Source organism: Lithohypha guttulata, assembly GCF_036872675.1.
Source record: "Lithohypha guttulata strain CCFEE 5908 chromosome Unknown scaffold_1, whole genome shotgun sequence".
Classification (NCBI taxonomy): Eukaryota; Fungi; Ascomycota; class Eurotiomycetes; order Chaetothyriales; family Trichomeriaceae; genus Lithohypha; species Lithohypha guttulata.
The window spans coordinates 2,231,980-2,254,291 of record NW_027042750.1 but is presented as its reverse complement, the minus strand read 5'-3'; the positions used below and the strand labels follow the sequence as shown (position 1 = coordinate 2,254,291).

The 22,312-nt window shown below is 48.9% G+C and overlaps 10 protein-coding genes across 10 annotated transcripts; 4 read left to right on the top strand and 6 right to left on the bottom strand.

The window, feature by feature from the left end:
* Nucleotides 1-415: 415 nt before the first annotated feature.
* LTR64_000816 (uncharacterized protein) lies at nucleotides 416-1,765 on the top strand (the record flags this gene model as incomplete). Its single annotated transcript, XM_064895199.1, has 2 exons — nucleotides 416-623; nucleotides 672-1,765. The coding sequence occupies 2 exons, from the start codon at nucleotides 416-418 to the stop codon at nucleotides 1,763-1,765; spliced, it is 1,302 nt and encodes a 433-aa protein (XP_064757886.1).
* A 347-nt stretch (nucleotides 1,766-2,112) lies between these two features.
* Nucleotides 2,113-4,085, top strand: LTR64_000815 (uncharacterized protein; the record flags this gene model as incomplete). Its single annotated transcript, XM_064895198.1, has 2 exons — nucleotides 2,113-3,845; nucleotides 3,902-4,085. 2 exons carry the CDS (start codon nucleotides 2,113-2,115, stop codon nucleotides 4,083-4,085), a joined length of 1,917 nt encoding a protein of 638 aa, XP_064757885.1.
* A 342-nt stretch (nucleotides 4,086-4,427) lies between these two features.
* On the bottom strand, nucleotides 4,428-8,216 carry LTR64_000814 (uncharacterized protein; the record flags this gene model as incomplete). The annotated part of the gene is made up of 1 exon (XM_064895197.1): nucleotides 4,428-8,216. One exon carries the CDS (start codon nucleotides 8,214-8,216, stop codon nucleotides 4,428-4,430), a length of 3,789 nt encoding a protein of 1,262 aa, XP_064757884.1.
* A 511-nt stretch (nucleotides 8,217-8,727) lies between these two features.
* Nucleotides 8,728-10,101, top strand: LTR64_000813 (uncharacterized protein; the record flags this gene model as incomplete). The annotated part of the gene is made up of 1 exon (XM_064895196.1): nucleotides 8,728-10,101. The coding sequence occupies one exon, from the start codon at nucleotides 8,728-8,730 to the stop codon at nucleotides 10,099-10,101; it is 1,374 nt and encodes a 457-aa protein (XP_064757883.1).
* An 817-nt stretch (nucleotides 10,102-10,918) lies between these two features.
* Nucleotides 10,919-11,891, bottom strand: LTR64_000812 (uncharacterized protein; the record flags this gene model as incomplete). Its single annotated transcript, XM_064895195.1, has 2 exons — nucleotides 10,919-11,456; nucleotides 11,608-11,891. 2 exons carry the CDS (start codon nucleotides 11,889-11,891, stop codon nucleotides 10,919-10,921), a joined length of 822 nt encoding a protein of 273 aa, XP_064757882.1.
* Nucleotides 11,892-12,261: 370 nt separating this feature from the next.
* On the bottom strand, nucleotides 12,262-13,896 carry LTR64_000811 (uncharacterized protein; the record flags this gene model as incomplete). Its single annotated transcript, XM_064895194.1, has 1 exon — nucleotides 12,262-13,896. One exon carries the CDS (start codon nucleotides 13,894-13,896, stop codon nucleotides 12,262-12,264), a length of 1,635 nt encoding a protein of 544 aa, XP_064757881.1.
* A 709-nt stretch (nucleotides 13,897-14,605) lies between these two features.
* LTR64_000810 (uncharacterized protein) lies at nucleotides 14,606-16,447 on the bottom strand (the record flags this gene model as incomplete). Its single annotated transcript, XM_064895193.1, has 3 exons — nucleotides 14,606-15,083; nucleotides 15,135-15,165; nucleotides 15,253-16,447. 3 exons carry the CDS (start codon nucleotides 16,445-16,447, stop codon nucleotides 14,606-14,608), a joined length of 1,704 nt encoding a protein of 567 aa, XP_064757880.1.
* A 771-nt stretch (nucleotides 16,448-17,218) lies between these two features.
* On the top strand, nucleotides 17,219-18,967 carry LTR64_000809 (uncharacterized protein; the record flags this gene model as incomplete). The annotated part of the gene is made up of 3 exons (XM_064895192.1): nucleotides 17,219-17,262; nucleotides 17,310-17,729; nucleotides 17,779-18,967. The coding sequence occupies 3 exons, from the start codon at nucleotides 17,219-17,221 to the stop codon at nucleotides 18,965-18,967; spliced, it is 1,653 nt and encodes a 550-aa protein (XP_064757879.1).
* Nucleotides 18,968-19,056: 89 nt separating this feature from the next.
* On the bottom strand, nucleotides 19,057-19,923 carry LTR64_000808 (uncharacterized protein; the record flags this gene model as incomplete). The annotated part of the gene is made up of 1 exon (XM_064895191.1): nucleotides 19,057-19,923. One exon carries the CDS (start codon nucleotides 19,921-19,923, stop codon nucleotides 19,057-19,059), a length of 867 nt encoding a protein of 288 aa, XP_064757878.1.
* An 824-nt stretch (nucleotides 19,924-20,747) lies between these two features.
* LTR64_000807 (uncharacterized protein) lies at nucleotides 20,748-21,740 on the bottom strand (the record flags this gene model as incomplete). Its single annotated transcript, XM_064895190.1, has 1 exon — nucleotides 20,748-21,740. One exon carries the CDS (start codon nucleotides 21,738-21,740, stop codon nucleotides 20,748-20,750), a length of 993 nt encoding a protein of 330 aa, XP_064757877.1.
* Nucleotides 21,741-22,312: the final 572 nt, after the last annotated feature.

Below are 22,312 nucleotides of genomic sequence, written 5' to 3'. Positions count from 1 at the left end.
ATTACTAGTACAAGAGACTCTATTTGTACCACAGATTTGCAGTGTCATACGGTAGCAAGCCAAAGCGTGCGAACATCACCACGCCACAAATGGACGCTGTAGTTTCCAGGTTGGGAGGGTTCGTCGAAAGGACTAAGAAGTTAGCGCGAAAACGCGTATAAATAGTGTACGGTCGTCCTTACAGCGCGAAACGCAAACGCGTGTTGGGAAGAGTAAGTGTACTCGAGGGTCGATTGTGTTTCAACTTGTCGACAACGATTTGTGCCTCCTTGAATTTTCATGTGATCTCTCGACGTAGACGACCCGGGAATTCCAAGCTTGCGCAAAGCACAACACAGCAAGTGCCTCGAGTCCTTAAGTCCCGAACTATAGGCTTTGCTCTGACAATGAGCGATGAAAAGAAACGCCTGCAACAATGGTCGACACACGATGTGTCAATCCCGCATATCAGCTCGACGTAGATGTGATGGCGATTGAGTATGTGCTGTACAAGGCGATCGAAGCACAACACCACTTATTGAGATCCCTCTACCGAATCCAACGGATGTCGAGCACAGCTAATGACCTACATAACGTGCAAGACGCTGCTGAAGCAGCACTTCGGCTCGTTGAGATTTATGACAGTAAGGCTGTGTCAAATTACTCGGTTGTGACTTAGACTGATATAGCAGCGCTTGTCAAGCTTTTCAGCAACAACCACGGACTCGATAAGCTATCTGAATGTACGAAGCTCGATGCGGATCTCCTGAGATTTCTGACTCTTTTTAATATTTGGCTTCACCAGCAGATAGATGGATTTGAAATCGCAGCGCCACAAGTGTCGTCGGAGATGAAGTTCAACTTGTTGTGCGACCAACTGATTAACCATTTTTTCCGTGTTCGCTGGCTCCGTACTCGAGAAGGGGGTGCTTCTCGAGGCGATCTCCCGTCAGAAAGCGGTGGCAGCAACCAAAAGAGCATACCACAGAACCCACAATTGTGCTTGGCTCATCACATTCTGCCACAGTTTCTGCATCTTTGCGATCACTTACTGCCCTTCTTCATGCACCTCTCGCACAAGATACAGCCACCTGAAGCAAGACTGAGCGAGAAATGGATGGAATTGGCATGCAGTTTTATGGTGCAGGGTGCAATCGAAATTCTCGACGCTCCCGATCTGTTCAAGCATGGGTCAGACGTCGCTAAAGTGGCGTTGGAAGAATGTTTCGCCTGGGGTTATGTCGTGAGAAATATATATGCTAATAACCCCGCGCTTATACAGCGAATTTCGACTCAATTGCAAGCGACAATTCCAGAAGCTATTGGCGATCGTACAGAAGATTTCACGCAGCGAATACGACATGTCATGAGTTTAGAGGACGATTGCTGGAAGATGTTCTATGATGATGGCACTAATGGAGAAGGCCATGATACACTACGTTCCTCCAGAGAACTTTCACAGTGGACCACGATGCGGCAGGATGCACTTGATGCGGTGCTCGCGACATTTGCTGCCATGCAGGATGAAACTGAATCTGAAGCTGAAGCTCAAGCACGAAGACCAGTACAATACCTACGGAAGCACTATCCTCTTTCTAAATTTCTGGATGAGGTCGCCAACTTCCTTGCTATATCGTGGCAAAAGCTGCATAGACCAGATTGGCACGGTAAGCCTGTCCTTGTTCAGATAGAGGAAGGTTCTCTGCAAGGACTCTCATCTGAACAGTTTGAGGACCTCAAACTTCGAGCTCGTATACACCACGAAGATTGTTTTGAAGTACCATAGATGTCCTGAAACAATGGACGTATAGTATCAGTGAAACAATACGAGCATGTCCACAAGCACCTTTTGGTTGATAGCAAGCACGCCCCTGTACAAGTGCACTGGCATAGGAATGCATTGCCGACTCAGTGGCAAACGAGCATTTGCTATTCTTGTGACGTCTTTCAAATACAACCAAAGCTACTTGCCGGTATTGGCCCTAACTTATGTACAAGACCAGCCATTCGACCAACCTACACTTTCACCGTCGACTTCACTTCACTTCACCTTTTGCTTCTTTTTAATAAACTGGTACATTCATCGTATGAGCTGTTCGTGTAGCTGTAGTTTTCTTTCTCTTGTATCGCGTCATGTCTCTACAACGCCAGATGTCGAATATTATCCCACCACTCCCGAAATTTGAATCACTTCCAGAAGAGATTCTGACAGCCATTTTCCAATACCTCGACGCCACAAGCCTTGGCAACATCTCCAGTGTTCACGAGCGCTTCGAGCCGGTAGCCAACTCCCATCTTCTTTGGCGTAATTTGGTCCTTCGAGACTTTAAGTACTGGGACGCTCGCCATGAGCTCGCAGCTCACAAGGCCGACCTTAACTTTCGTGACTGGAAAGATCTCTATAATGTTCGACACACAGCAAATACTGCTACGGAGCATGCTATCAGGCTTATGGTTGACGACCCAGTTGGTCGACTTGCATGTGCCGACAAGGTCCTAGATCATGGATATGGGATTAAAGACGCACTAATACACATGTATACCGATGCACCTGAGGAATGTGTTCTGGCACAAAGATACTGGAGCCATGCCATGCTAGGATGTGTCAATCGAGCTTTGCCTCTCGAAACATGGACCAGAATCAAATACCGCAGCGATATACAGAATCCGACTGAATTAGCGTTGGCAGCGCTAGATATGTTCATGCTTGGTACCGAAGCTCATGGCGATATCGATGATACGTTTCGACGCCTTGATGAAATGGCTGCGGCAGTTCGTCAAGATTGCCCCGACATTGATCTGCAAACACCTCGGACAAAAGCTGTGGTCATTGCCAAATACCTCCGACAGAAGAAGTGGGTTGGCATTGACGAGGGCCGGGACTACTATAGTATTGAACACCAGTTCCTCGGTCTAGCTACACGAAGTCCACATCGAAGCAGTCTACCACTTGTCAGCTGTGTTATCTATAGCTATGTGTGTCGCCAGTTTGGACTCAGAGCTCAACCGTGCAGCTTTCCGATGCACGTTCACGCTGTCGTGCAGCCAGGCTTGCCAGCAGATTCAGAATCAACACCAGTCGACCTGGATGGCCAACCATTACCGCGAGATTTACGTGAACGATTGACCAGGATGTACACTGAGTTGGGCGAGGACGAGGAGCCACCGCATGAACTAACCCATCTTTACATCGACCCATTTAACACCCACGAACCGATCAGCCTTAACACACTCCAACAACAACTCAATTTCATAGATCCTACCGCCTCCAACAGTCGCAAGGCCACCTACCTTATGCCCGCCACTACCCGATCCTTACTGTCACGTAGTGCGCACAATCTAATCCGATCCATCCGATCGCCAGCCACAACACCAGGAGTCGACATCTCAATCTACGATGCCGCCTACGCTGCTCTCTTCGTCCTAGTTCTCTTCGCGCACTCCGCCGAAGCCCTAAACGCCTCCCTCAATGACCTCCGCTCACATTTCGCGCTGCACTTCCCAGTAGACATCCGCAACTACGAAACGTACGTCCTCCCATTAACCGGTGGCATCGGCGTCTTCGGCGGATCCCGCGCCATGCAAGATCCTATCGTCCGCGATATCCGTCGACAGGACTCTCAAATGCCGATTCCACAATACAGAAATGGTCTGGCACGAGCGATCAACGGCTACGCCGCGGACGGACGACGCGGACAGCAAGAAGTAAAGTACCACATCGGCACGGTCTTCAGACACAGAAGACAGGGCTATGTAGCCGTCATCTACGGCTGGGACACGAAGTGCGAAATGGAGGAAGCTTGGATCATGGGTAATGGTGTCGACCGCCTACCAGAGGGGAGGGCACAGCCCTTCCTTAACGCCTAGTAAGTCTATCCGTTCTCTCCTACCTCTTGCAAGCACCAACTAACTTCTCCTCCAGCGTCGAAGACAAAAGCCTCCGCTACGTCGCTCAAGAAAACGTCGTCCCCCTCGGCCCCGAAGAGTTCTCAGCAGAAGACGCAGAAAGGACATTTGACGTGACGATAGGGAAATGGTTCCGCAGGTTTGATCCAACTACAGCAAGATTCATCAGTAATGTTAGGGCTGAGTACCCGGAGGATTGACTGTAGCCTTCACATCTGTTGTGTAGTGCGGGTCTTGATCCGATGTATCGTGTTGCGAGAAGGAGGTATTTGTTAAAGGAGAAATCCTGGTGTTTTGTATTTTCGTCGTTCATTGATTTCATCCGTCATTAAGGACGGTAGACACCAAGAAAAGATCCAGCTATTACAATTTTTCAGTGTTCGAAAATGCCTCCCATAAAACTCGGTATAGCCGACTAGGTAAAACATCGATCATATATGCAAATAATGTCATGCTCCAAAGTACTGGTTCAACAAACACAATCCTGCCTCTTCCTAAGTCTTGCACTCATATTTCCTCCTCTGTGCTCTCAGATCTCCTACCTACATGAGCAACTTCTGACTCCCTTCAGTCTTCATCTTCGCCAGTCCAGGCGCTGCATATGCACAGTGCGCATCCCTGATGCTCACCACTTCGTAGGTTCCTTCATCTCTAGCTCTCACCACCTTCACGAAATCAACACTAGTGTCGCTTTTTGTTTCAAGCACTCGCGGCTGTCTGCCCTTCACACTCTTCGCGTTCTCGGATCGGATGTATGTGAATTCGAATGGTGGTGTGCCTGTAAATTGGAACACGAGCTCTACTTCACCACCTTCGTGTATGTCGGTTGTCAGTGTTTTGCCGTGACTTAGCCGCACAGTAGGGAATGGATGTACTGTTTTGCGTATATCTTGTGCGGCTTTGCATTTGCTGGCTGAGCCTGCTACAGTGACAGAGTCCTGAATCGCAGTGATGACAAATTCACCTGCATGATCGCTGATTCGGCGGAACTCATTGCCTTTTATGTTAGCTTTGCGCTCTTTCCCGTGGAATTTGTAGAAGATGTCGAAGGGAGCTTGGCCTGAGAGGCTAAAAGCTAGATGGTCGCCGACACAATAGTCAGTCCGTGTATCGAGAGGAACGATACGAGGAGGTGCAGAGACACGAGCAGAGATTGTAGACGGATTGTCGATGATCGTCTCGCAGCCACGACCGTCCTTTATGCCCTTGATTTGAATGTGGTGAGTGCCTAGTGGAAGTGAAGCACGTGAGAGGGACCAGGAGTATGAGGTTGACAAGATCTCACGGACCTTGACTGACGGCTCAAACTTTGCCTTTCCATGATGGCGAACAGCTATGTCTATACTGAATGGAGGCACACCAGTGAGTGTGATAGGAATGTTTTCGTGTTCGGTTTCCGAAGGGCTGTCAGACTCATCCTTACAGAAACCGTAAGTCCTGCCCGCACTTGCAAACTGTGCACTTGGCAAAGCGTACACCTCTTGCTTGACAGTCAAAGGCAAGAAGTGCTTCTTGTTATCTGTATAGCGATCATCTGCCAACTCGTTGAATGTGTAAGTGTAATGGCCTGCCTTGGACGTATCCATGTTGATGGCAGCATAGTTGTTAGCGATTGAGAGTGGTTTGTTGCTGATGGCCATTTGACCCCTGGCAGGTTCTGCCTTGACAGAATATTTGATGTGGTATGGTGAGTGTCCAGACAGTACGAGGCTAAGACTATCACCTTCACCTTGACAGACTGCCTGTTTGAGGAAGATTCGCTTGCCCTGGTCTGTTACAGTACTGTCCTGAATAGAGAGTCCGGGTCGTTTGATCCAGGATATCTCGAATTTGTCTGCTTTAGGGTCGACTATGCCAGGACAGCTGTCAGAAACGGACACGATTTGGTGAAGACCAGCTATGTCTGCTATGATGTACGAGTTGGCATCATTGAAAACGTGCTCTCGCTCGCCACGTTCGTTTTGAACCTTGACAGTCCAAGGGGCCAAGCCTTTGAGCTGCAGTGGCATTTTGACCTGCTTGCTCTCTAAGGCCTCCACGAATCTCTTGCTGTTAATAGTCCCAAACCCGACTCGTGGTTGTTCTGGTCTGATATCGACGTGACGTTCCTCCTTCAGAGCGGTCCTACACTTCGAAGAATCCTGTACACCAGTCAAGACCATTATGTATTTGCCACCCTCCTTTTGCGGCAGTACCTCGATGACCAAGGTGTCACTGTCGGAGTGTGCTGTGAATTTTGTTCGCTTGCCTGCATGAACAAGCTCATAATACAACGTCCAAGGACCCTCTCCAAGGAGCTTGACGTTGATCGGAACCGGAGCGCCGAGACAGTAAGGCTTGTTGGTAGGTTCACTTTGGAAGAATGCTTCAGCAGGTGGCCTGATATTCTGCTCGAAGGTGTTCTCATCGCTGCGTATTGTGATGGGACTGTACACTTCGTCAGAGATGGAGTTGAACCGGTATTTGTAGGATCCAGCGGATCGTTCACGAATCTCCAGCTGACCTCGCATGCCCTTGAACTCGGCCACCTTGGGAACAGTACCAGCCCCAGCTTTCGTGACCTCGTACCGCACTTTAAACGGAGGAGTGCCAGTAAAGTCGAAATTGACAATAGCTCCAATAGGTCGACCAGCACATTTGTCAAAGATCTCTTCGATTTGATAGGCCAAAGATGGACGAGGTGGGTTGTAGAGCAGGCAGGAGGACGGTTCCTTGACCTCACCCGAGCAGAACTGACTCTCGATTGCGACAACCTCGTAACGACCAGCTTTACTAATTGCGGGTAGATCCTTGTCATCTTTGACATCGAGAGTGAACTCCTCAATAGCTGCGACTTCCTCACTCTCAGCAGTATAGGTGTATTTCATCCGCAGTGGCCAATCCGAGAGGGGCAATTCGCCTCTTGGAGCAATATGGAGCGGCATTCTAACCGTGTCCTCCCTTGCTACTCTCAGATAATGCTCTGCGTCGCAGCCGTGCAGTTTCACAACAGGACGCTTGTGAACGGTGATGGCCTGCAAATGCTTGACAGCGAGCGACTTCTTGGTGGACTCGGTATCAAAGATGACCTTGTTCTTCAAGCCATCGGTGACCTCCTCGATGGAGTACATCCATGTACCGTTCTGAGCCAAGGATTCGTTGATCTCGAATGACAGAGTTTTCGATTGTGTCCAGCCCATATGTGGTCTCTTCGGATCCAACACGATACCAGAGTCTTCAGCCTCTGAAGGTTGCATAGTCTGCGTGATGGAGCTAAATTTGCTGTGATTGATCTGCTTGCTATATTTGACCTGGAAAGGTGGGACACCAGTAACATGCAAGGAGATGCCACTCAGATCACCAGTACAACGGTCTGGGGCAGCAGCAGAAACAGAAGCACGAGGACAAGCAACAACAGCAACATCGTTACTTCTGCGCCTGACTTCGAGCTTGGACTTATCGATGACCCTCTGCAAGCGATACAGGCCTTTCTTCGAGACTGGGTATTGCAATGTTCTGGGGGTGGAAACATCGGCCTTGTCGAAGGAACGGTCGGCCTCATTCTTTAACTTCTTAGCCTGTTTAGATCCAATCAGGATAGTTTCGACCTCGTCGGTTTCCAGATCGTAGCGCAACAGCTCGATGGAGTCAGGAGTAGTCTGATTGATCTGGATAGGGATGTTTACGATTCTTGTGTTCTCATTCAGACAGTAGGAGAGTTGAGCTGGGTTGAGAATGGCAGAGCCCTCAGGCAGGAGATTAATGATTTGCTTCCCGAGAATGATTTCCGACTGATCAACGAGATGGCCAGGATCAACTCTTGTGTCGGACAGCGAGAGCTCTTTATTGTAGACCATCCTGCCAAAGTAGGTGAGCAGACCAACCCACGGAATGGAGAAGTTGAACATGAACCAGAAATTGCCAGCTGCATGTGCTAGCCAGACAAGGACGAAGGTCCCGAAGGACCACTCCAGCCATGGTATCTGTAACAGTGGCAGAGCAGTAAAGAACATGCCATCCAGGAGCGACCATTTCATGAATAGCCAGGTCGAGTCGGCTGGACTGTAGCCATCTGAGGTGGCCCAGTCATAGCATTTCCAGGCCAAGCAGGCAACATAAAGGCTGACAGCCCAGAAACGTTGTGTAGGAGCATCGACGAGGTTCTCAGGTATCTGAGATCGGCGAAAGATAGATGGAATATTAGGGCTGGCGTCGATAACGGGCTTTCGTATTATGGATTGTCGTTTTTGTGCTGGGGTCGGTGTGGCTAAAGGTGAACTTTTAAATTGGTAGCCTGGTGTGGTCTTTGGTGTCTCGGGGAACGTCGACCGAAGTCGGGGTGTTCTGTCCATCTCTTCATGCGGCAGCTGATCTCGAAGAGGCTTGATTAATTTCGCTCGCAGTTGATGGTATTTGGAGGAAGAGGAAGGACTCGTGGATGTGTTCGGCAATCAGTTGCTTGTATTATCGGTTTGAGTCGAGTATAGGGAAAAGACAACAGATCGTGCGTGTAGCAAAATACTTTGTGGTCGTGTTTGTTGATTGTAGAAAGTGTTATTGTGCATTCAGTACTTTACATTGCAGCCTCCACGACCGCGTCAGTACACACTTTACGCGTCGAAATTTATCACAAAATGACGTACCAATACAAACAATCGCACCTGCCTTCATTTTACTAGTCCACACACTTCACTCTACATCACTACTCCCAGTGAAACGAGTTTGCTGTATTCTATGCGAGGCTGACACACTATTCTGCACTTTGAAGAAGTTCTCGCCCAACAATACTTCCCAGATTTCTAATTCCCAGGACTCCAATGAAGCAGTCTGGCGCAAAGTTTCCCCAATACATCTGGTCACATTATGGGCGGTGACTGGGACGAGGCCGATGAAAGAGTAGGAAGCCGGGCGAAAGGTGGTTTCAGACAAGCCCAGAGTACATGTCCGGATCACTCGACAGAGCCACTGAAGCTCAATAGCAAAGTGGCTGCGTCAATGCCACTAACAGCCGCCATTTTCCAGAACTGGAACTTCGACCAGGTTCCTACCGACACCAACCTGAGAGGTGGCGGCTGTGTTCAGTCTTTGCCCTGCGATGTTCACAGTAATGATACACATCTACCTGCCACTATGATCGAGATTGCAGAGAAAGGACATGTTCAGCAAGTATCAGTGCTACAACCTTCGCAAGAGGCTGGACAGGATGAGGATGAGGATGAGAACAAGGCTCTTTCCGAGCTTCCAGCATGGACGGGTTGGGCTGAGCTAGAAAACGACCCCGATATCTTCACCATCATCCTTGAGGAGTGGGGTGTTCCAAACGTACAGGTCAACGAAGTTACCGCCATCGAACAACTCATTTTCGAAGCAAATGCCTCAGATATCCTAGGCCTGATCTTTCTCGCACGTTACGTGCCTCCCGAAGAGGCCGACACTGGACGACCAACATCTGCAGCTCGTCCAGCGGAACCATGGTTTGCTAATCAAATATCGAAGTACAGTTGCGGCACCGTTGCTCTTATGAACATCCTTATGAACTCCACTTCAGATCATGCTGATAAGGATCTTAGTGAGATCTTGTCCGCCTTCAAAAACTCCACCTTGTCTCTTTCCGCAAAACAACGGGGTGTAGCTCTTGACACAAATCCTCAATTTCGAAATATTCACAACTCCTTCTCTACCCAGCTCGATCGCATGATCGTCGATGTCTTGCTGAAGGAAGACGCTCAGAAACACAAAGCAAGAATGCAGGCCCAAGCAAAGCGTGACAAGCAAGCTGCACAACAAACCAATGGCAACAGCACCAGCACGAAACGAAAGAGAGGGAAGACGACCTTCACACAACGAAGGAAGCGAAAGTCGATATCTGACGCAGACGAAGAGGACGAAGCTGGCTTTCACTTTGTCGCCTACCTCTCTCATCAGGGTGTGGTCTGGAAAATGGATGGCATGCAGTCACGTCCTACCTGTCTAGGCTATCCAACTCCAGAACAGACCTGGTTGAATGCTGCAGCCACTGACCTGATACCTCGGATGCAGGAGGCATTCAATAGTGGCCAGAATTGTAGTTTGATGAGTCTTACGAGGACAAGTGATCGAGGCACTAGCACTGAGCAGCAGATTCAGGCGAGAAAATTAGAGAGTGAACGGAGACAGGAAGACTGGGCGCCTTTCATCGAGCATGTGCTTCGGCTTCATGCTGAAAGGGGAGATTTGCAGGAAATGCTAGGTTTCTAGAAATACACGTGTCCTTTCGAGGGACAGACGATGGCTTACGAAGCATTAACGCGTCGATGCTGTGAGGCGTAGAATGTACAGGATTAGCTGTAAATGATACTACAAGAAAAACTAATACCAAGGGCTGTCTTCCATCATAAGGCTGCAAGGCACTTAATCTGAACGTCCTCTTTTTCTTCCGTCAATCTCAACAAGCCACAGATCGAACCTGCGTCCTCTTTCTCTAAAACAGCCGCTCATCCTGCAAAAAAAAGGTACAAAAACAAATATGCATTAGTGAATCCACACGCACAGGCGGGTTTCGCTCTCGCACATGAGAATGATAGTTCCAAAGATTGTTTGAATGGAGTATTTTGGGCGAAGCCACGGCCATCTCTGGTAAAAGGCAAGAAATGGATTCTGCTATAGCTCGTCCCACTCCAATTGGACAAAATGTGCTAACAATACATATGTACCTTTGCAGCAGTGTACGTCATGCCGCTCAATCTGGTTTGCTTGTGTATGCTTCTTCCTCGATTTCTTTGTTTGCTTCTTTCTCTTTGTGTCCAGACGATGGTTTCTAGCTTTGTAGATAGAAGTCACCACATATGGTCATTCTACTGACCGTTCTTTTTTTTTTTTTTAACAAGGCGACACGTGCTGTCGAGTGGATCTGGAATTCATGACATAAATACGTAACGTCTGCCTAGAGAAACACGCCACATCTGCATGCTTTGCATTTTGTTCATATTCATTCTTTTTCTATACATATTTAATGCCACCGCGATTCCTCTTGACTTGCAGACAGCACAAATCAAGAGAGCAGAGATATCAGCGCTCACAGCTTCGCTTTCTCTTTCTCCTTCTTCTTCCTTGCCTGACTCTCAGCAAAACTAGCAATCGCTTCCTTGGACTCTTTACCACGACACTGCTTTCGCAACATCTCCAACTCCACATCATTGACTCGCAATAACTCCTCTCTCGTCCCTCGCATAATCAGTTCCTTGTTGACTCTAAGACTCTCAGCTGGAAGTTTCACAGCGTCCCTCGCAACTTTGAGTACTTCCTCGAGAAAATTCTCTTTCGGTAGAATCTTGGTAATTAGGCCTGCTGATTCAAGTTCTTGTGCTGTCATGCGTTGGCCGGCCAGGATTAGCGCAGATGCTTTTTGGCGACCGAGGATAGTCTTGAAGGTATGTGAGGAGCAAGCCTCGGCGCAGAGACCCCATTGTACGAATGGTGTGAAGAAGAATGCGTCTGGTGTGCTGTAGACTAGATCGGTTAGAGCCAGGGATGAAGTGCCCCAGCCTGGTGCTGGTCCATTGACAGCTGATATGAGTAGCTTGTTTGAATTTATCAAGGTCTTGTGGATTTCACTATCGGTCATGTGTTAGTTCCCACTCTGGAATCAACAGGGCTATGCTATCAGGCTCGCAGACATAGCCAACGAAGCCTCTTCTCAATCGACAGGGTAGGTCCACTGCCCTCACTTCGCACAGCCATCTCCAGGCCCTATCAGAAGCTCACCTTAAAACATCAATGAATTCATCACTGATTGTGCTATCAGGTCCTTGATTGGCAGGATCGAGTAGATCCAGCCCTGCCGTGTAGAGCTTTCCCTCACCAGTCGTGATGACCACCCTCACATCCGAGCTCGACTCTGCCCACTGTAGTCCTGCTAAGATTTCCTTTATAGTCGGTGTATTGAGCGCGTTGCCGGACTTCGGTCTGTTGTACTTCAAGATCGCTATACCAGGTTCTGTGTTAATCGCAACGTTAGTGAGCTTAGGTGGTGTGGCTGATGTGGACATATTCGCACGAATCAAGCGCAGCGTCGCCGAGTTGTTTAAAGGCAGAAGATGCCCTCTCAATTGAGTATGTGCTGGTCGTGCTCGAAGGATGCTGTGCAAGATCATGATGTGCACAAAGAGGCAGCTTGTTGGTGGATTCGTGGAGCGCTGCTCGAGGTGTCATACCATTCAATAGCATTGAGCCGAGGTTGTGCTAGGCGCGCCGTAGTTTCTCCGGACACACCTGGAGCTTTAGGTGTCAAGTGGCTCTCCAGCTTGCATAAACTGGATTTTCACAGGTACCACGAAATACCTTGCGAGGTCGTGGTCTCCCTTCCCCAGAGCAACATCGAGGAGCACACGATCTGCTATATGAAGTGGTATGGCAGCATTACGAAAGCTTTCCACTTTTCTCCTGCTGGATCACGAGTTGTTTCCTTTGGTTTCGCTCTTTTGCGACAGTGTCATTGACCCTCCCAATTGCACTCCTTGCTCCTGGCCACGTTTTCCTCCGGTCACTTTCGAAAAGCCGATATATATGAGGACTCCAGATACCATCCATTAGCAGCTTACAAAACCTTGGGTTGCTAAGCCAGTATCTCCACGCTTGCAAGCTCCCATAACCCAGGTTCTCTTCAATGTTCGTACCAGCCGCCGTCTGAATGAAATTGATCCACGTTCCTTGTTGCACACTCAACTTGACAAACTTGCCACGAGGTGATATGGATCGGACTGCTGCAACCCATTTCAGATGCTCAGCGTACCACTTCTCCATTTCAACCTGTGCTGGTAGACTTGGACTTCCTGGCTTGGTGGACCACAGCTGTGCTAGTGCCATCGTTGATAGATCTGAGGCAATAAAGGCCGGAAGAAGAGTGATAGCAATACCGACGAAAGCTAGCGAGTGTGGATATTGTAAAGAGAATATGTTCTGGTACAATTGTGGTGTAAGATTATTGTGCTGACCTGGCTCTGTGAGTGTTGGATCGTGCTCGCCAAGTATGGATAAGTCAAGCCGATAGCCTGTGCAACAGATGATGGAGTCGACTTGCACTACAGTCCCGTCATCAAGCTCAACGTCGTAGTCCCCAACTATACGTTTAGGCGCTGCAGTAGAAACGATGTTTCCCTGACGAAGAGTGGGGACCAAAGTCTCTGAGACGGTAGGTACTTGGTGTAGTAGAGAAGGTCGTGGTTCTAGGCGCCATGCAGGATCCATTGCTCCAAATTCTGACTGCGAGATCTTGGAAATCATGCTATCTAGGAATTTGCGAGACGCAACTGGAAAGTACCACTCTAGTATATCTTTGATAAGACCCGTTCTGTAGGTGAGATCATGGTCAAGGGACTTTCCGCTCTTGAGATATCGTGGCACAACCACTGCCCCATCTCGGTGTCCAAGATAGATCTTGTCAGCAACGTTGACGAGTGAAGTGCTGGTGTCAGCTGCCGTATTACTGACACCAACAACCATGACGCGTTTCCCCTTAAAATTCGAGGGCCCTTTGAACTGTATAGAGTGGACAATTTCGCCCTTGAATTTGTCACTGTCCTGAATGCTGGGCCAGTTTGGTCGGCTGTGCGGACCTAAGGCCATGACCAACTTCTCAAAGAAGAGAGTTTCGGTTGATGTGGAAGTTGTTGACTGGACGGTAAGAAGCCATCCGTTCCGAACATTATCTCGTCGGATGGATTGAATTCCTGTGCTCAGTCGAAGGTGAGGCCAGAGGTTAAAGTTATCGCAGTAAGCATTCAAGTACTGGTCAATCTCTGTCGCAGTAGGGTAAGGACTCGTACCTTCGGGGAATGCAAAGTCAGTGAAGCATGTTCTCTCCCTAGAGCTGTTGACGACTGTCGATGGCAGCACAGAAATGCGATGCTCTGCGCAGTAGTGCCACAGACCACCGACATAGTCGTTTCTGTCGAAGCCGGTAACATTAAATCCTTGTTCGAGCAAATTCTTGAGCGTAACGAGTCCTTGCGCTCCTAAACCGATCACAGCAACTGTTGGTTCTCTGCCCGCCATATTTGTCCCTTGGGTCGTTTTTATTGTTCTAGCATGCTACTGATGAGACCAATGATCGGACTATATATGGCCCTGATGTCCCAGCACGTGAGCCGATGTTACTCTGCGGCATCGGCTGATGTGAAGGTATCGTACGCGATTCTGAGGGCGGATACATGCGAATACGCGACTTTCTGCATGCTTGACGAAACCAATAAAGTCATGAGGCGACTAGCGTGGCGAATTTCGTGCTGTATATTTCCTGACACGTACCTTATTACAGCGAGCCAGGTCACGCATTGGACGTAGATTTGAGTGATGGGCCATCAGGATAATAACTCGAATCCTGGGAGTCGCAACCAAGACTTAGTGTGGGTAAACACCAGGACGCAAACATGTATGGTGAAACGAGCCCATGTCAATTAATGATCATGCCACTACACAAGTAAAGCCGGAGCCCTACGCCAGGAGCTACATATTGTGCACTTTACGTTTAGTTAGATCGGCCTGTCTGGCTGCAAGTCTTTAGCACTTTCAAGTTGTTGTTTGATCGCAACTAGGTCGCTCTTGACTAAGGGTGTGCTACTAAAGGGTTCCGAGTCGTGCTTACAATTTTGTGCAGTTTTGCACATCCGCTTGGCAGAGCATTGTGGAATAACGGCGCAGTAGGTGGTATGCACGAACACGAAGCTTTGTTGAACAGATGCTCGGTCATGTATCTCCCAAATCGTCAAAGCTTCAATGTCTGCTTACTCCTCTTCATCACATCTTCGAGATTATAGAATTTCACGAACTTCTCAAGCATTTCCCTCTCTGCTTCAGTCAATGTCATCTTCTTTAGTGCCTGCCTTCCACCGTTACAAACTTGCTTCACTTGGATCTCCATTTTCTTGCCATTGGCGTTGTGTGGTATCTCATCAGCCTCGAAGAAGAAATGAGGAACATGGCGCTTGCTAAGATCTTGCGATATTCTCTCTTTCAGATCCCGAACCAGCAACTCGTTGGGATGTGTCGAACCCGTGCTGTATTTGGGAGAAACCTTGAGAAAGAGTATGACACGTTCCGCGGGATCTGAATATGTGGTCGTGTTACGTTGTTGACCAACTGCCAGACCATCGAGGATAACGGACGAGAATTGAGAGGATGTAAGAACATGATATAGCTCGGCAGTGCCAAATCGGATTCCCGATGGGTTGAGAACTCCATCACTGCGCGGAAGAAGTCAGCTTGGAACACAATACATCGAACCATCCACTTACCTTCTACCCAGCACGTAGATACCTTTCGTATCTGGATTAATTCGTATCAGATCCCCATGTGTCCAAACGTCTGCTCGCAGTCAGTACCTGAAATATTTCGGTCGATCATTCTACTTACCTGGGAAGGCCTCGAAATAGCTCTTGCGATATCTCTTCCCTTCTGGATCGTCCCAAAACTTCACAGGCATATTCGGAAATGGCTTCTTACAGACCAGTTCGCCAGCGTCGCCTTCTGGCAACGATTGCCCATTGGGTCCAAATACATCGACGGCCATACCAAGCTCTTTCACAGTGATTTCGCCAGGATAGCAAGGAAGAGACTGGGTACCTGTCATGAAACTGCCACATAACTCGGTGCCACCAGAGAATCCGATCTGACAAACAGGTCCAAAGGCTTCAGCTATCCAGCTGGCTGTACCAGGAGTCAGGAGGGCGCCAGTAGAGAGCACAGTGTGCATTTTACTAGCATATTTTCTTGGTCTCACACCACGTTTCTGCAGCTCAGAGAAGTACCGCGGACTACTGCCATAGGCAGTGACACCTGATGCGAAAATTGCCTGTAGAAACTCGTCGCAGTTCGGATAGAACGGTGAGCCATCATAAAGGACCATCGCAGCTCCTGTAAACATGGCGCCGATTGAGATGTTCCACAAGGTCCAGCCGACGCCGGAATAGTGGTGTGCTATATCCTGAGGCCCAAGATTGTTGTGCAGCAAGTGCTCCTTCATACCATTGATCATGAGTCCACCCTGGCTGTGTACGATACCTTTTGGTAGACCTGTTGTGCCAGAAGAAAACATAACCACGAAGGGATGGTTGCACGGGACTTGTACAAATCTTAAGTCGTTGTCGTTCTCTCTTCCAATAAGATTATCAAGTTTCTGAGCACCTTCAGGTATCTGGTCTCCAGCCTCGGATATGACAAGCTTGCACTTCGTCACCTTTGCTGCATTGGTGACCTTTTGTGTAATCTCGTTGACTTTACCATTGTAGCGGTAAATGCATTCTGCAAGCATAAGTTTCGGTTGAAGCTGTCCAACACGATCGATCAATGCCTTCTCCCCAATGTCCGTCTGAAAGCTTGCAAAAACAGCACCCAGACTGGCGGCTGCAAGCAAAATTGCCAACGAGCGAGCACAGTTTCCACCCACAAGAACGACAACGTCTTCACTTTCAACACCTTGTCGCCGGAGCACACCTGCATACCTTGCAACCAGTGTCTTCAGCTCCCTCCACGTATACCGTTTAGGGCCATGCAGGTTGTTCTCGTTCATCTCTATCACAGCGACCGCATCAGCCGTACCACATAACATGTTCTCTGCATAGTTAATCCTCGCTTCGGGGAAAAATAGTGGGGGAGGAAAGATTGGCGGATTGTCGTTATCAAGAGCTCTCGTAGGCTGGACAGATGCGCGAACACCGCAGTACCGCCAGACGGACATCCAGAAGTCATTGAGTCTGGTAATAGAGAAGTCATGGAGTTGAGAGTAGTCCTGGCAATTGGTACAGTAAGTATTATTTACATAATCTCGAAAGCTGTCCAGATGGGTACGAAAGTTTGGTGCTGGCGTGTATATAGGTTCTTGCTGTTTCGCCATCTCTCATTGGAATTGGTAGCAGCCTCGTAAATACATCGAGTTCCTGCTCTGCACGCTGTTGCCTTGATTGGAATTACTAGGTCGCTCTGTATGCAGCCTTGGTAGTGATGTCCAGATTGGTCATTAGTTTTGTTGAACGAACACCTCGAGACAATGGCTCGGAGTGCAAACAACAGGTCTAGATATTGTTGTTTTGTGTTTGTTCATGGTCGTTACCTTGATGGACAACATGTTGTAGTCTGCCAAAGCTTCGCAGAAGATACTTAACCTCGGCTATGCCAATCCAGCGACGAACATCTATCGTACTTACACAGACGATAGATTACATGTATGAAGTAGTCCTGTAGGCTTTGCCCAGAACAGAGCAAAGGGGCAGTGTGTGAGCAGGACAAGAGATAAAAGAAATGGTGGCATAACCCAAAACTTGGCGACTTCTGCGAATGACCCCAATGCCGAGTATGCAACAACGTTCAGACATGTACCGTCATGACAGCTTTTCTTGAAGCGCTGTTCATCTTCGATGATCAGAGGTAGTTCCACCTGCTCGAGGCAAGCAGTATACCGCTGACGGCTCTAGGCAGTGCATACTCGACCACATCTACAATGGAAGACCACCAAAAGCGAGTGAGCTGAGAGCCTCGTTCTACAGCCATACTGCACCACAACCAGCAGTTCTCTATCTCTCTGACCTCAATCCTCCTACGACCGCCTATTCCGTCAGACATGCCAATTTTGTGCTCATTGCGATATGCAGTGTCGAGACAGCAGCTCTCGCAATCCTCGAATTCCTGCGTAAAATAACCGACATACTTGAGGACTTCCTGGGGAGTCCTCTTCTGTCGCAAAAGATCGAGGAAAACTACGAGGTCGTGGCTCAAATATTGGCAGAAGTCTGTGATGCGGGTATAATATGCAACACTGAACCGAATGCTTTACGAGAGTTTGTCGAGGTCTCATCTACACTTGGAAAGTTGTTCCAGCAGGTCGGCATATCAAGGTTTGTTTTCGAGCCTGTGTATACACAGACATATCTGATATTGGTTTAGTTCTTCTCCTGTACTTGGAGGTCAATCTGCAGTATCGTCGTTACGTCCATCACCCGTGTCCCTCACCAACCAGCCTTCCATTCCCTGGCGCAAGTCCAACGTTCGGCATACATCCAACGAACTCTACGTTGATATCATAGAGTCTCTATCTGTTGTGTTCGCACCCTCTGGCAATCCTATCTCAGCACGCGCAAATGGCTCCATCGTCTTCACTGCCAAAATCTCGGGCGTGCCAGACATTCTCTTGTCACTCTCTGCATTAGGTGGCACTTCATCGCAGAAATCAAGTGGTATAGCACGGACGATGTCCCTGCCTAGCTTTCATCCTTGTGTACGGCTGAACAGGTGGAAAGAGAAGCCGGGAGATCTGAGCTTCATTCCACCGGATGGAAAGTTCATGCTGGCAGGTTATGAGGTCGACCTGCTACCCTACAGCCTACATGATGATCACTTGCCTGCTCAGGGGTCTCAAGGCAAACTCTTCCTTCCGGCCACTGTTGATTTAAGAACTGGTCTTGGTCCTTCTGGGAACGACTTCGAAGCTAAGCTTACATTAAATACCAATTTCCCTGGTATGCAGAAGTCCTCCTCAACCGCTGCTGGACGACCCGGTAGTCTGGGTGCAGGTCGCGTTGGGTCTTCAAGTAACGCACCATTTTCTTTCGGTGGTCCTCATAGTGGCACAACCGGAGCCCCCACCACTGAAGCAGTCAGTGTCTCTATTGCATTTCCACCAGATGTACGGACTGTGATGGATTTCCGACCTAGTCGAGGTGACGCACAATTCGACCACGCATCACAGAGGGTGGAGTGGAAGGTTCCGACCAACGCTCGTGAAGGCTCAGTCAGCGGCACAGCAACACTTACAGGGACTGTTGCTGGACCTTTGACCAACGATGAGCGGACTGACGATCCAACAATGACCGAATATTATGACAGTACAACAACAGCATCATCGAACACAGAAAATGGTATGCTCAAGAAAAGTAGCAAAAGAAATCTGATGCCGCAGACGATAAGTACGAGTTTTACAGTCAAGGGATGGTTGCCTAGTGGAATCAAGGTCGAAGCTCTTCTGGTAGATGTCAAGAAGTCAAAGGGTTTGGGTGAAGGTGTTAAACCGTACAAAGGCGTAAAATACCTTTGCGTGAGCCGGAAGGGCGTAGAACGTCGTGTGGATGTGCGCTAGTCGAAAAAATGTGGGAAGAGCAACCGACTATCGTTTTGTCCCTATCTTCAGCAGGTGCAGCCACGTTGATGCTCCACGAATTTGTGGTCCTACAACGGTTTCCTTCCAAGAGCGACACACCATCCATACGTCACTGCCTTTCCGCTCTTGTAGAAGTTGTCGAATTCCTCAAGGTCCGACGCTAGTTGTTCCTTTGCTTCTGCCCTTCCGTTCTTGACCATCGTTTCAGCTATTTCGATCAGAAACCATCGCAGCAGTTCTTTCTGCGGCTGTAAGACAGAAGACCTCGGCTTCGGTTCAAAGGTAGCTACATCCTGCAAGCCATATTGCTTGAAGACCTCCGGCAGTGTGTGCACCCATTCGATTGCTGTCCACATGCCGGTTGACTTCATTGTCTTTTCCATATGTGGTAGGCAACCCCGAGTCATGGTCCAGTCAGAATCAATTAGCCACATTGGTCCGGATGTGCCGTTCTTGCTAGGCGCAGCAGTCACCTCTTCCCACTGAATCCAGCCACCTGGCTTTAACATACTGAGCACGTTGCGCAGAAGTACTCTCCAGTTACGATCGAGCAGCCATCCGACCGTCAGCCGTAAATGCACAACGTCGTAATATCCGACATAATTCTGCGGTGGTGGCTCGAACAGGTCAGCGACTTCAAATTTTGTATTTGAAGGTCGAGCAAGAGGCGCCGGAAACTGTTCGTCACTTATGTCTGTACACAAGATTTCTGCACTGGGAAGCTGTTCTGCCAACTCAATACCCCAGATGCCATTACCACTTGCCAAGTCAGCAATTTTCGGGTGAGGAGTATTGGAGAGGGCATGTTGTATATCTGGATGAAGCATCCAAGATTGCCATTTGATCATGGCAAAGTGTTGGAGCGTGAGGCGTGTTGAAGCAAGCTCATCACGGTTCAGAACGTAGCTTGGGACAGCCCCGTTTGCGTTGGTCATCGTGAGTATGGGAGTGTGTTACAGGTTGACCTGTCCGAGACTTGTACAGGGTAAGCTGTTATATACGGAGCCATCGACAGACGCGCCACGAGAGAATAAGTGCTTATTCTGCATCGTACGTACGCAGCTTCCTCTGTTACTGTGAACTTAAATGTCCTGCTGACCAGAGCCTCTCACCACATTGACCCATCACGGTGAGGAGAATACACGTCCACCCGAGCTCAAGGTGTTCCGGTGTTCTCTGCAGCACTCATCGGATGTCGCGGCAAGTCTGGCTGTAAGAGTTGCGGCGCTGCTTTCCTGGAAGCTGAAAGTAAGTTCACGAAATGGTTAGCGGCCTCGAAGACTGGAGTCATCAAGCTTTCAGGTGTGCCAGGGCAGAGACCGTTGCCAGTGAACGGCGACATGGACCTGATGCTTATCTTAATCTTTGTACAGCATGATGCTTATCATCAAAAAGGTGCCTTTTGCAGCCTGTATGTTCGTGCTAACAAAGCACGTCTTTTGTGCCATCGTCGCCGCTTTGACACGGACAATCGGAACGAACAAAGTATATGATCCACTGAAGTGATCTACAAGATCATCATGTTGACCTCGGTCACAAGGTAAGTGCTCGTATACATACTCTCCAATTGCAACAGGATGCACTGCCTTCGAAGAGACATGCTCTCGAATACCAGAGCATAAAAGATGCAAGGACATAACTTCACTAGCTGCCTTGTATCCGTGGTTCTATGTCTACTACTTCAACGACAAGAAGGCTCCAGTCCAGAGGGTCGTGATGTCTCGCATGAGCTTACACCGTGCACACTTGCTCTGACGCATCATATCCTCGCCTTCGCCTGATCTGGTCTTGGTCGAGCAATACAGCTCTGGTTCTCAACAGCCACCATGTTACCCGCCTCATCCCATAACCTGCTCTCTGAGTAGCTCCTACCCACAGCAGCAGCAATGGTCCTCCTCTCTCTTAGATGCCATTTGTGCAACTTAAACCCTGGAACCATAATCCTCAGTGCAAAATCCAGCGTCGAGCACGCACCCACATCGTCAAAGTTCTTCTTGTCGAGGTTGAGGGGTAGGAAGCTCAGGGCACCATCCATGATGAACGCCAAAGCTGCAGCGTATTCAGCTTCGTTACTGAGCGGTCGTCTCAGCCTCATCCACTCTGCGGATGTTCGTTCGGGAATGGAAAGCTGATGCTGCGTTGTGGTGATGTTCTTGGCTAGACCTGAGAAGTTCTGGCCAGACACTCCAGCCAGGCAGTGCCTTGTCTCGATGAGCTTTTCGGAGAGCGCGAACATTTCAGTGTGCTTATCCGCTTGCGTCTGCGGGATATGACCTTCCTTCACCAGTCGATGAGCCAGATCAGAGCTCTTGGTCGTCGCTGCTGGATCCTCCGGACCTGCTCCATAGCTCTTCATTGGCGATGCAGAATATCGCAATAGTTCCGGCTCAAGAACGTGGAAATCTACAAATATGTCCAGACACGTCCTCTCGCTCCCATCGTCCATTTCCTGGCTCGCGACAACTCTTCGAGTGCAGAATGTCTTCGTGTCACGCGTCCTGGTTACGCGACAGGTAACATGTCTGTCGATACGTGTTGGGCCGAGGAATGTTCCTAGCACGCTATAAATGTGGAAATTTGGTTTGTCGATGGTCTTGCATGCACTGTGTACGGCGAGACCTGCTGTGCACCCTCCGTAAGCTATTGGTGCGGAGTTGCCTAGTCTTTGAGGAAGGGTGCGGGACACGAATGTTCCTGGTTGGTCAGGGATCTGGTCGATTGCTAATGATTGAGACATGGTAAATTCTGCCATAATGGAAGGTCGATTGAAAGACCAGTCAAGGGATCGAGGGCTGCGTACCTCGAGGGTAAGCTGAAGCGCCTGCTCTCAACTTTGAGTACAGAAATCGATATGCATCGTCGTCAAAGCAGCACGTTCGAAATCACATCTCAGGACGCTTCAATGAATTGTTTACTCACCATATTTATCTGGCCGAGGTTCGGTAGACTGCTTAGTCAGCACAGCAGCCATGTTAGCATCTCAACGCATTACTTTCAATTCTGACTATCGCTCAATGAGCTGAAGGCAGGTACGAGGTGGTCGCCCTATATTGGTCACAAAACATATTGCTTCTCGCCTGCACAAATCCAGGCAGAAGGTGCAGTCCGACATATTTGTTCGACCCATCTCAACAACGTACAGCAGGAAGGGCTTTCGAAGAGGGATTCGATGGCTTGATCGTGGAGTCCGCAGACATTTGAATTGTCTTCGCATTTATTTCAGAAGAAGGAATAACAGAGAAGCTGACACGCTCGAATAATATTTCGATTTGATTGAGATTTGTATCTGAGCTAGATGCCAGCCGACCTCATGACTAATCCACA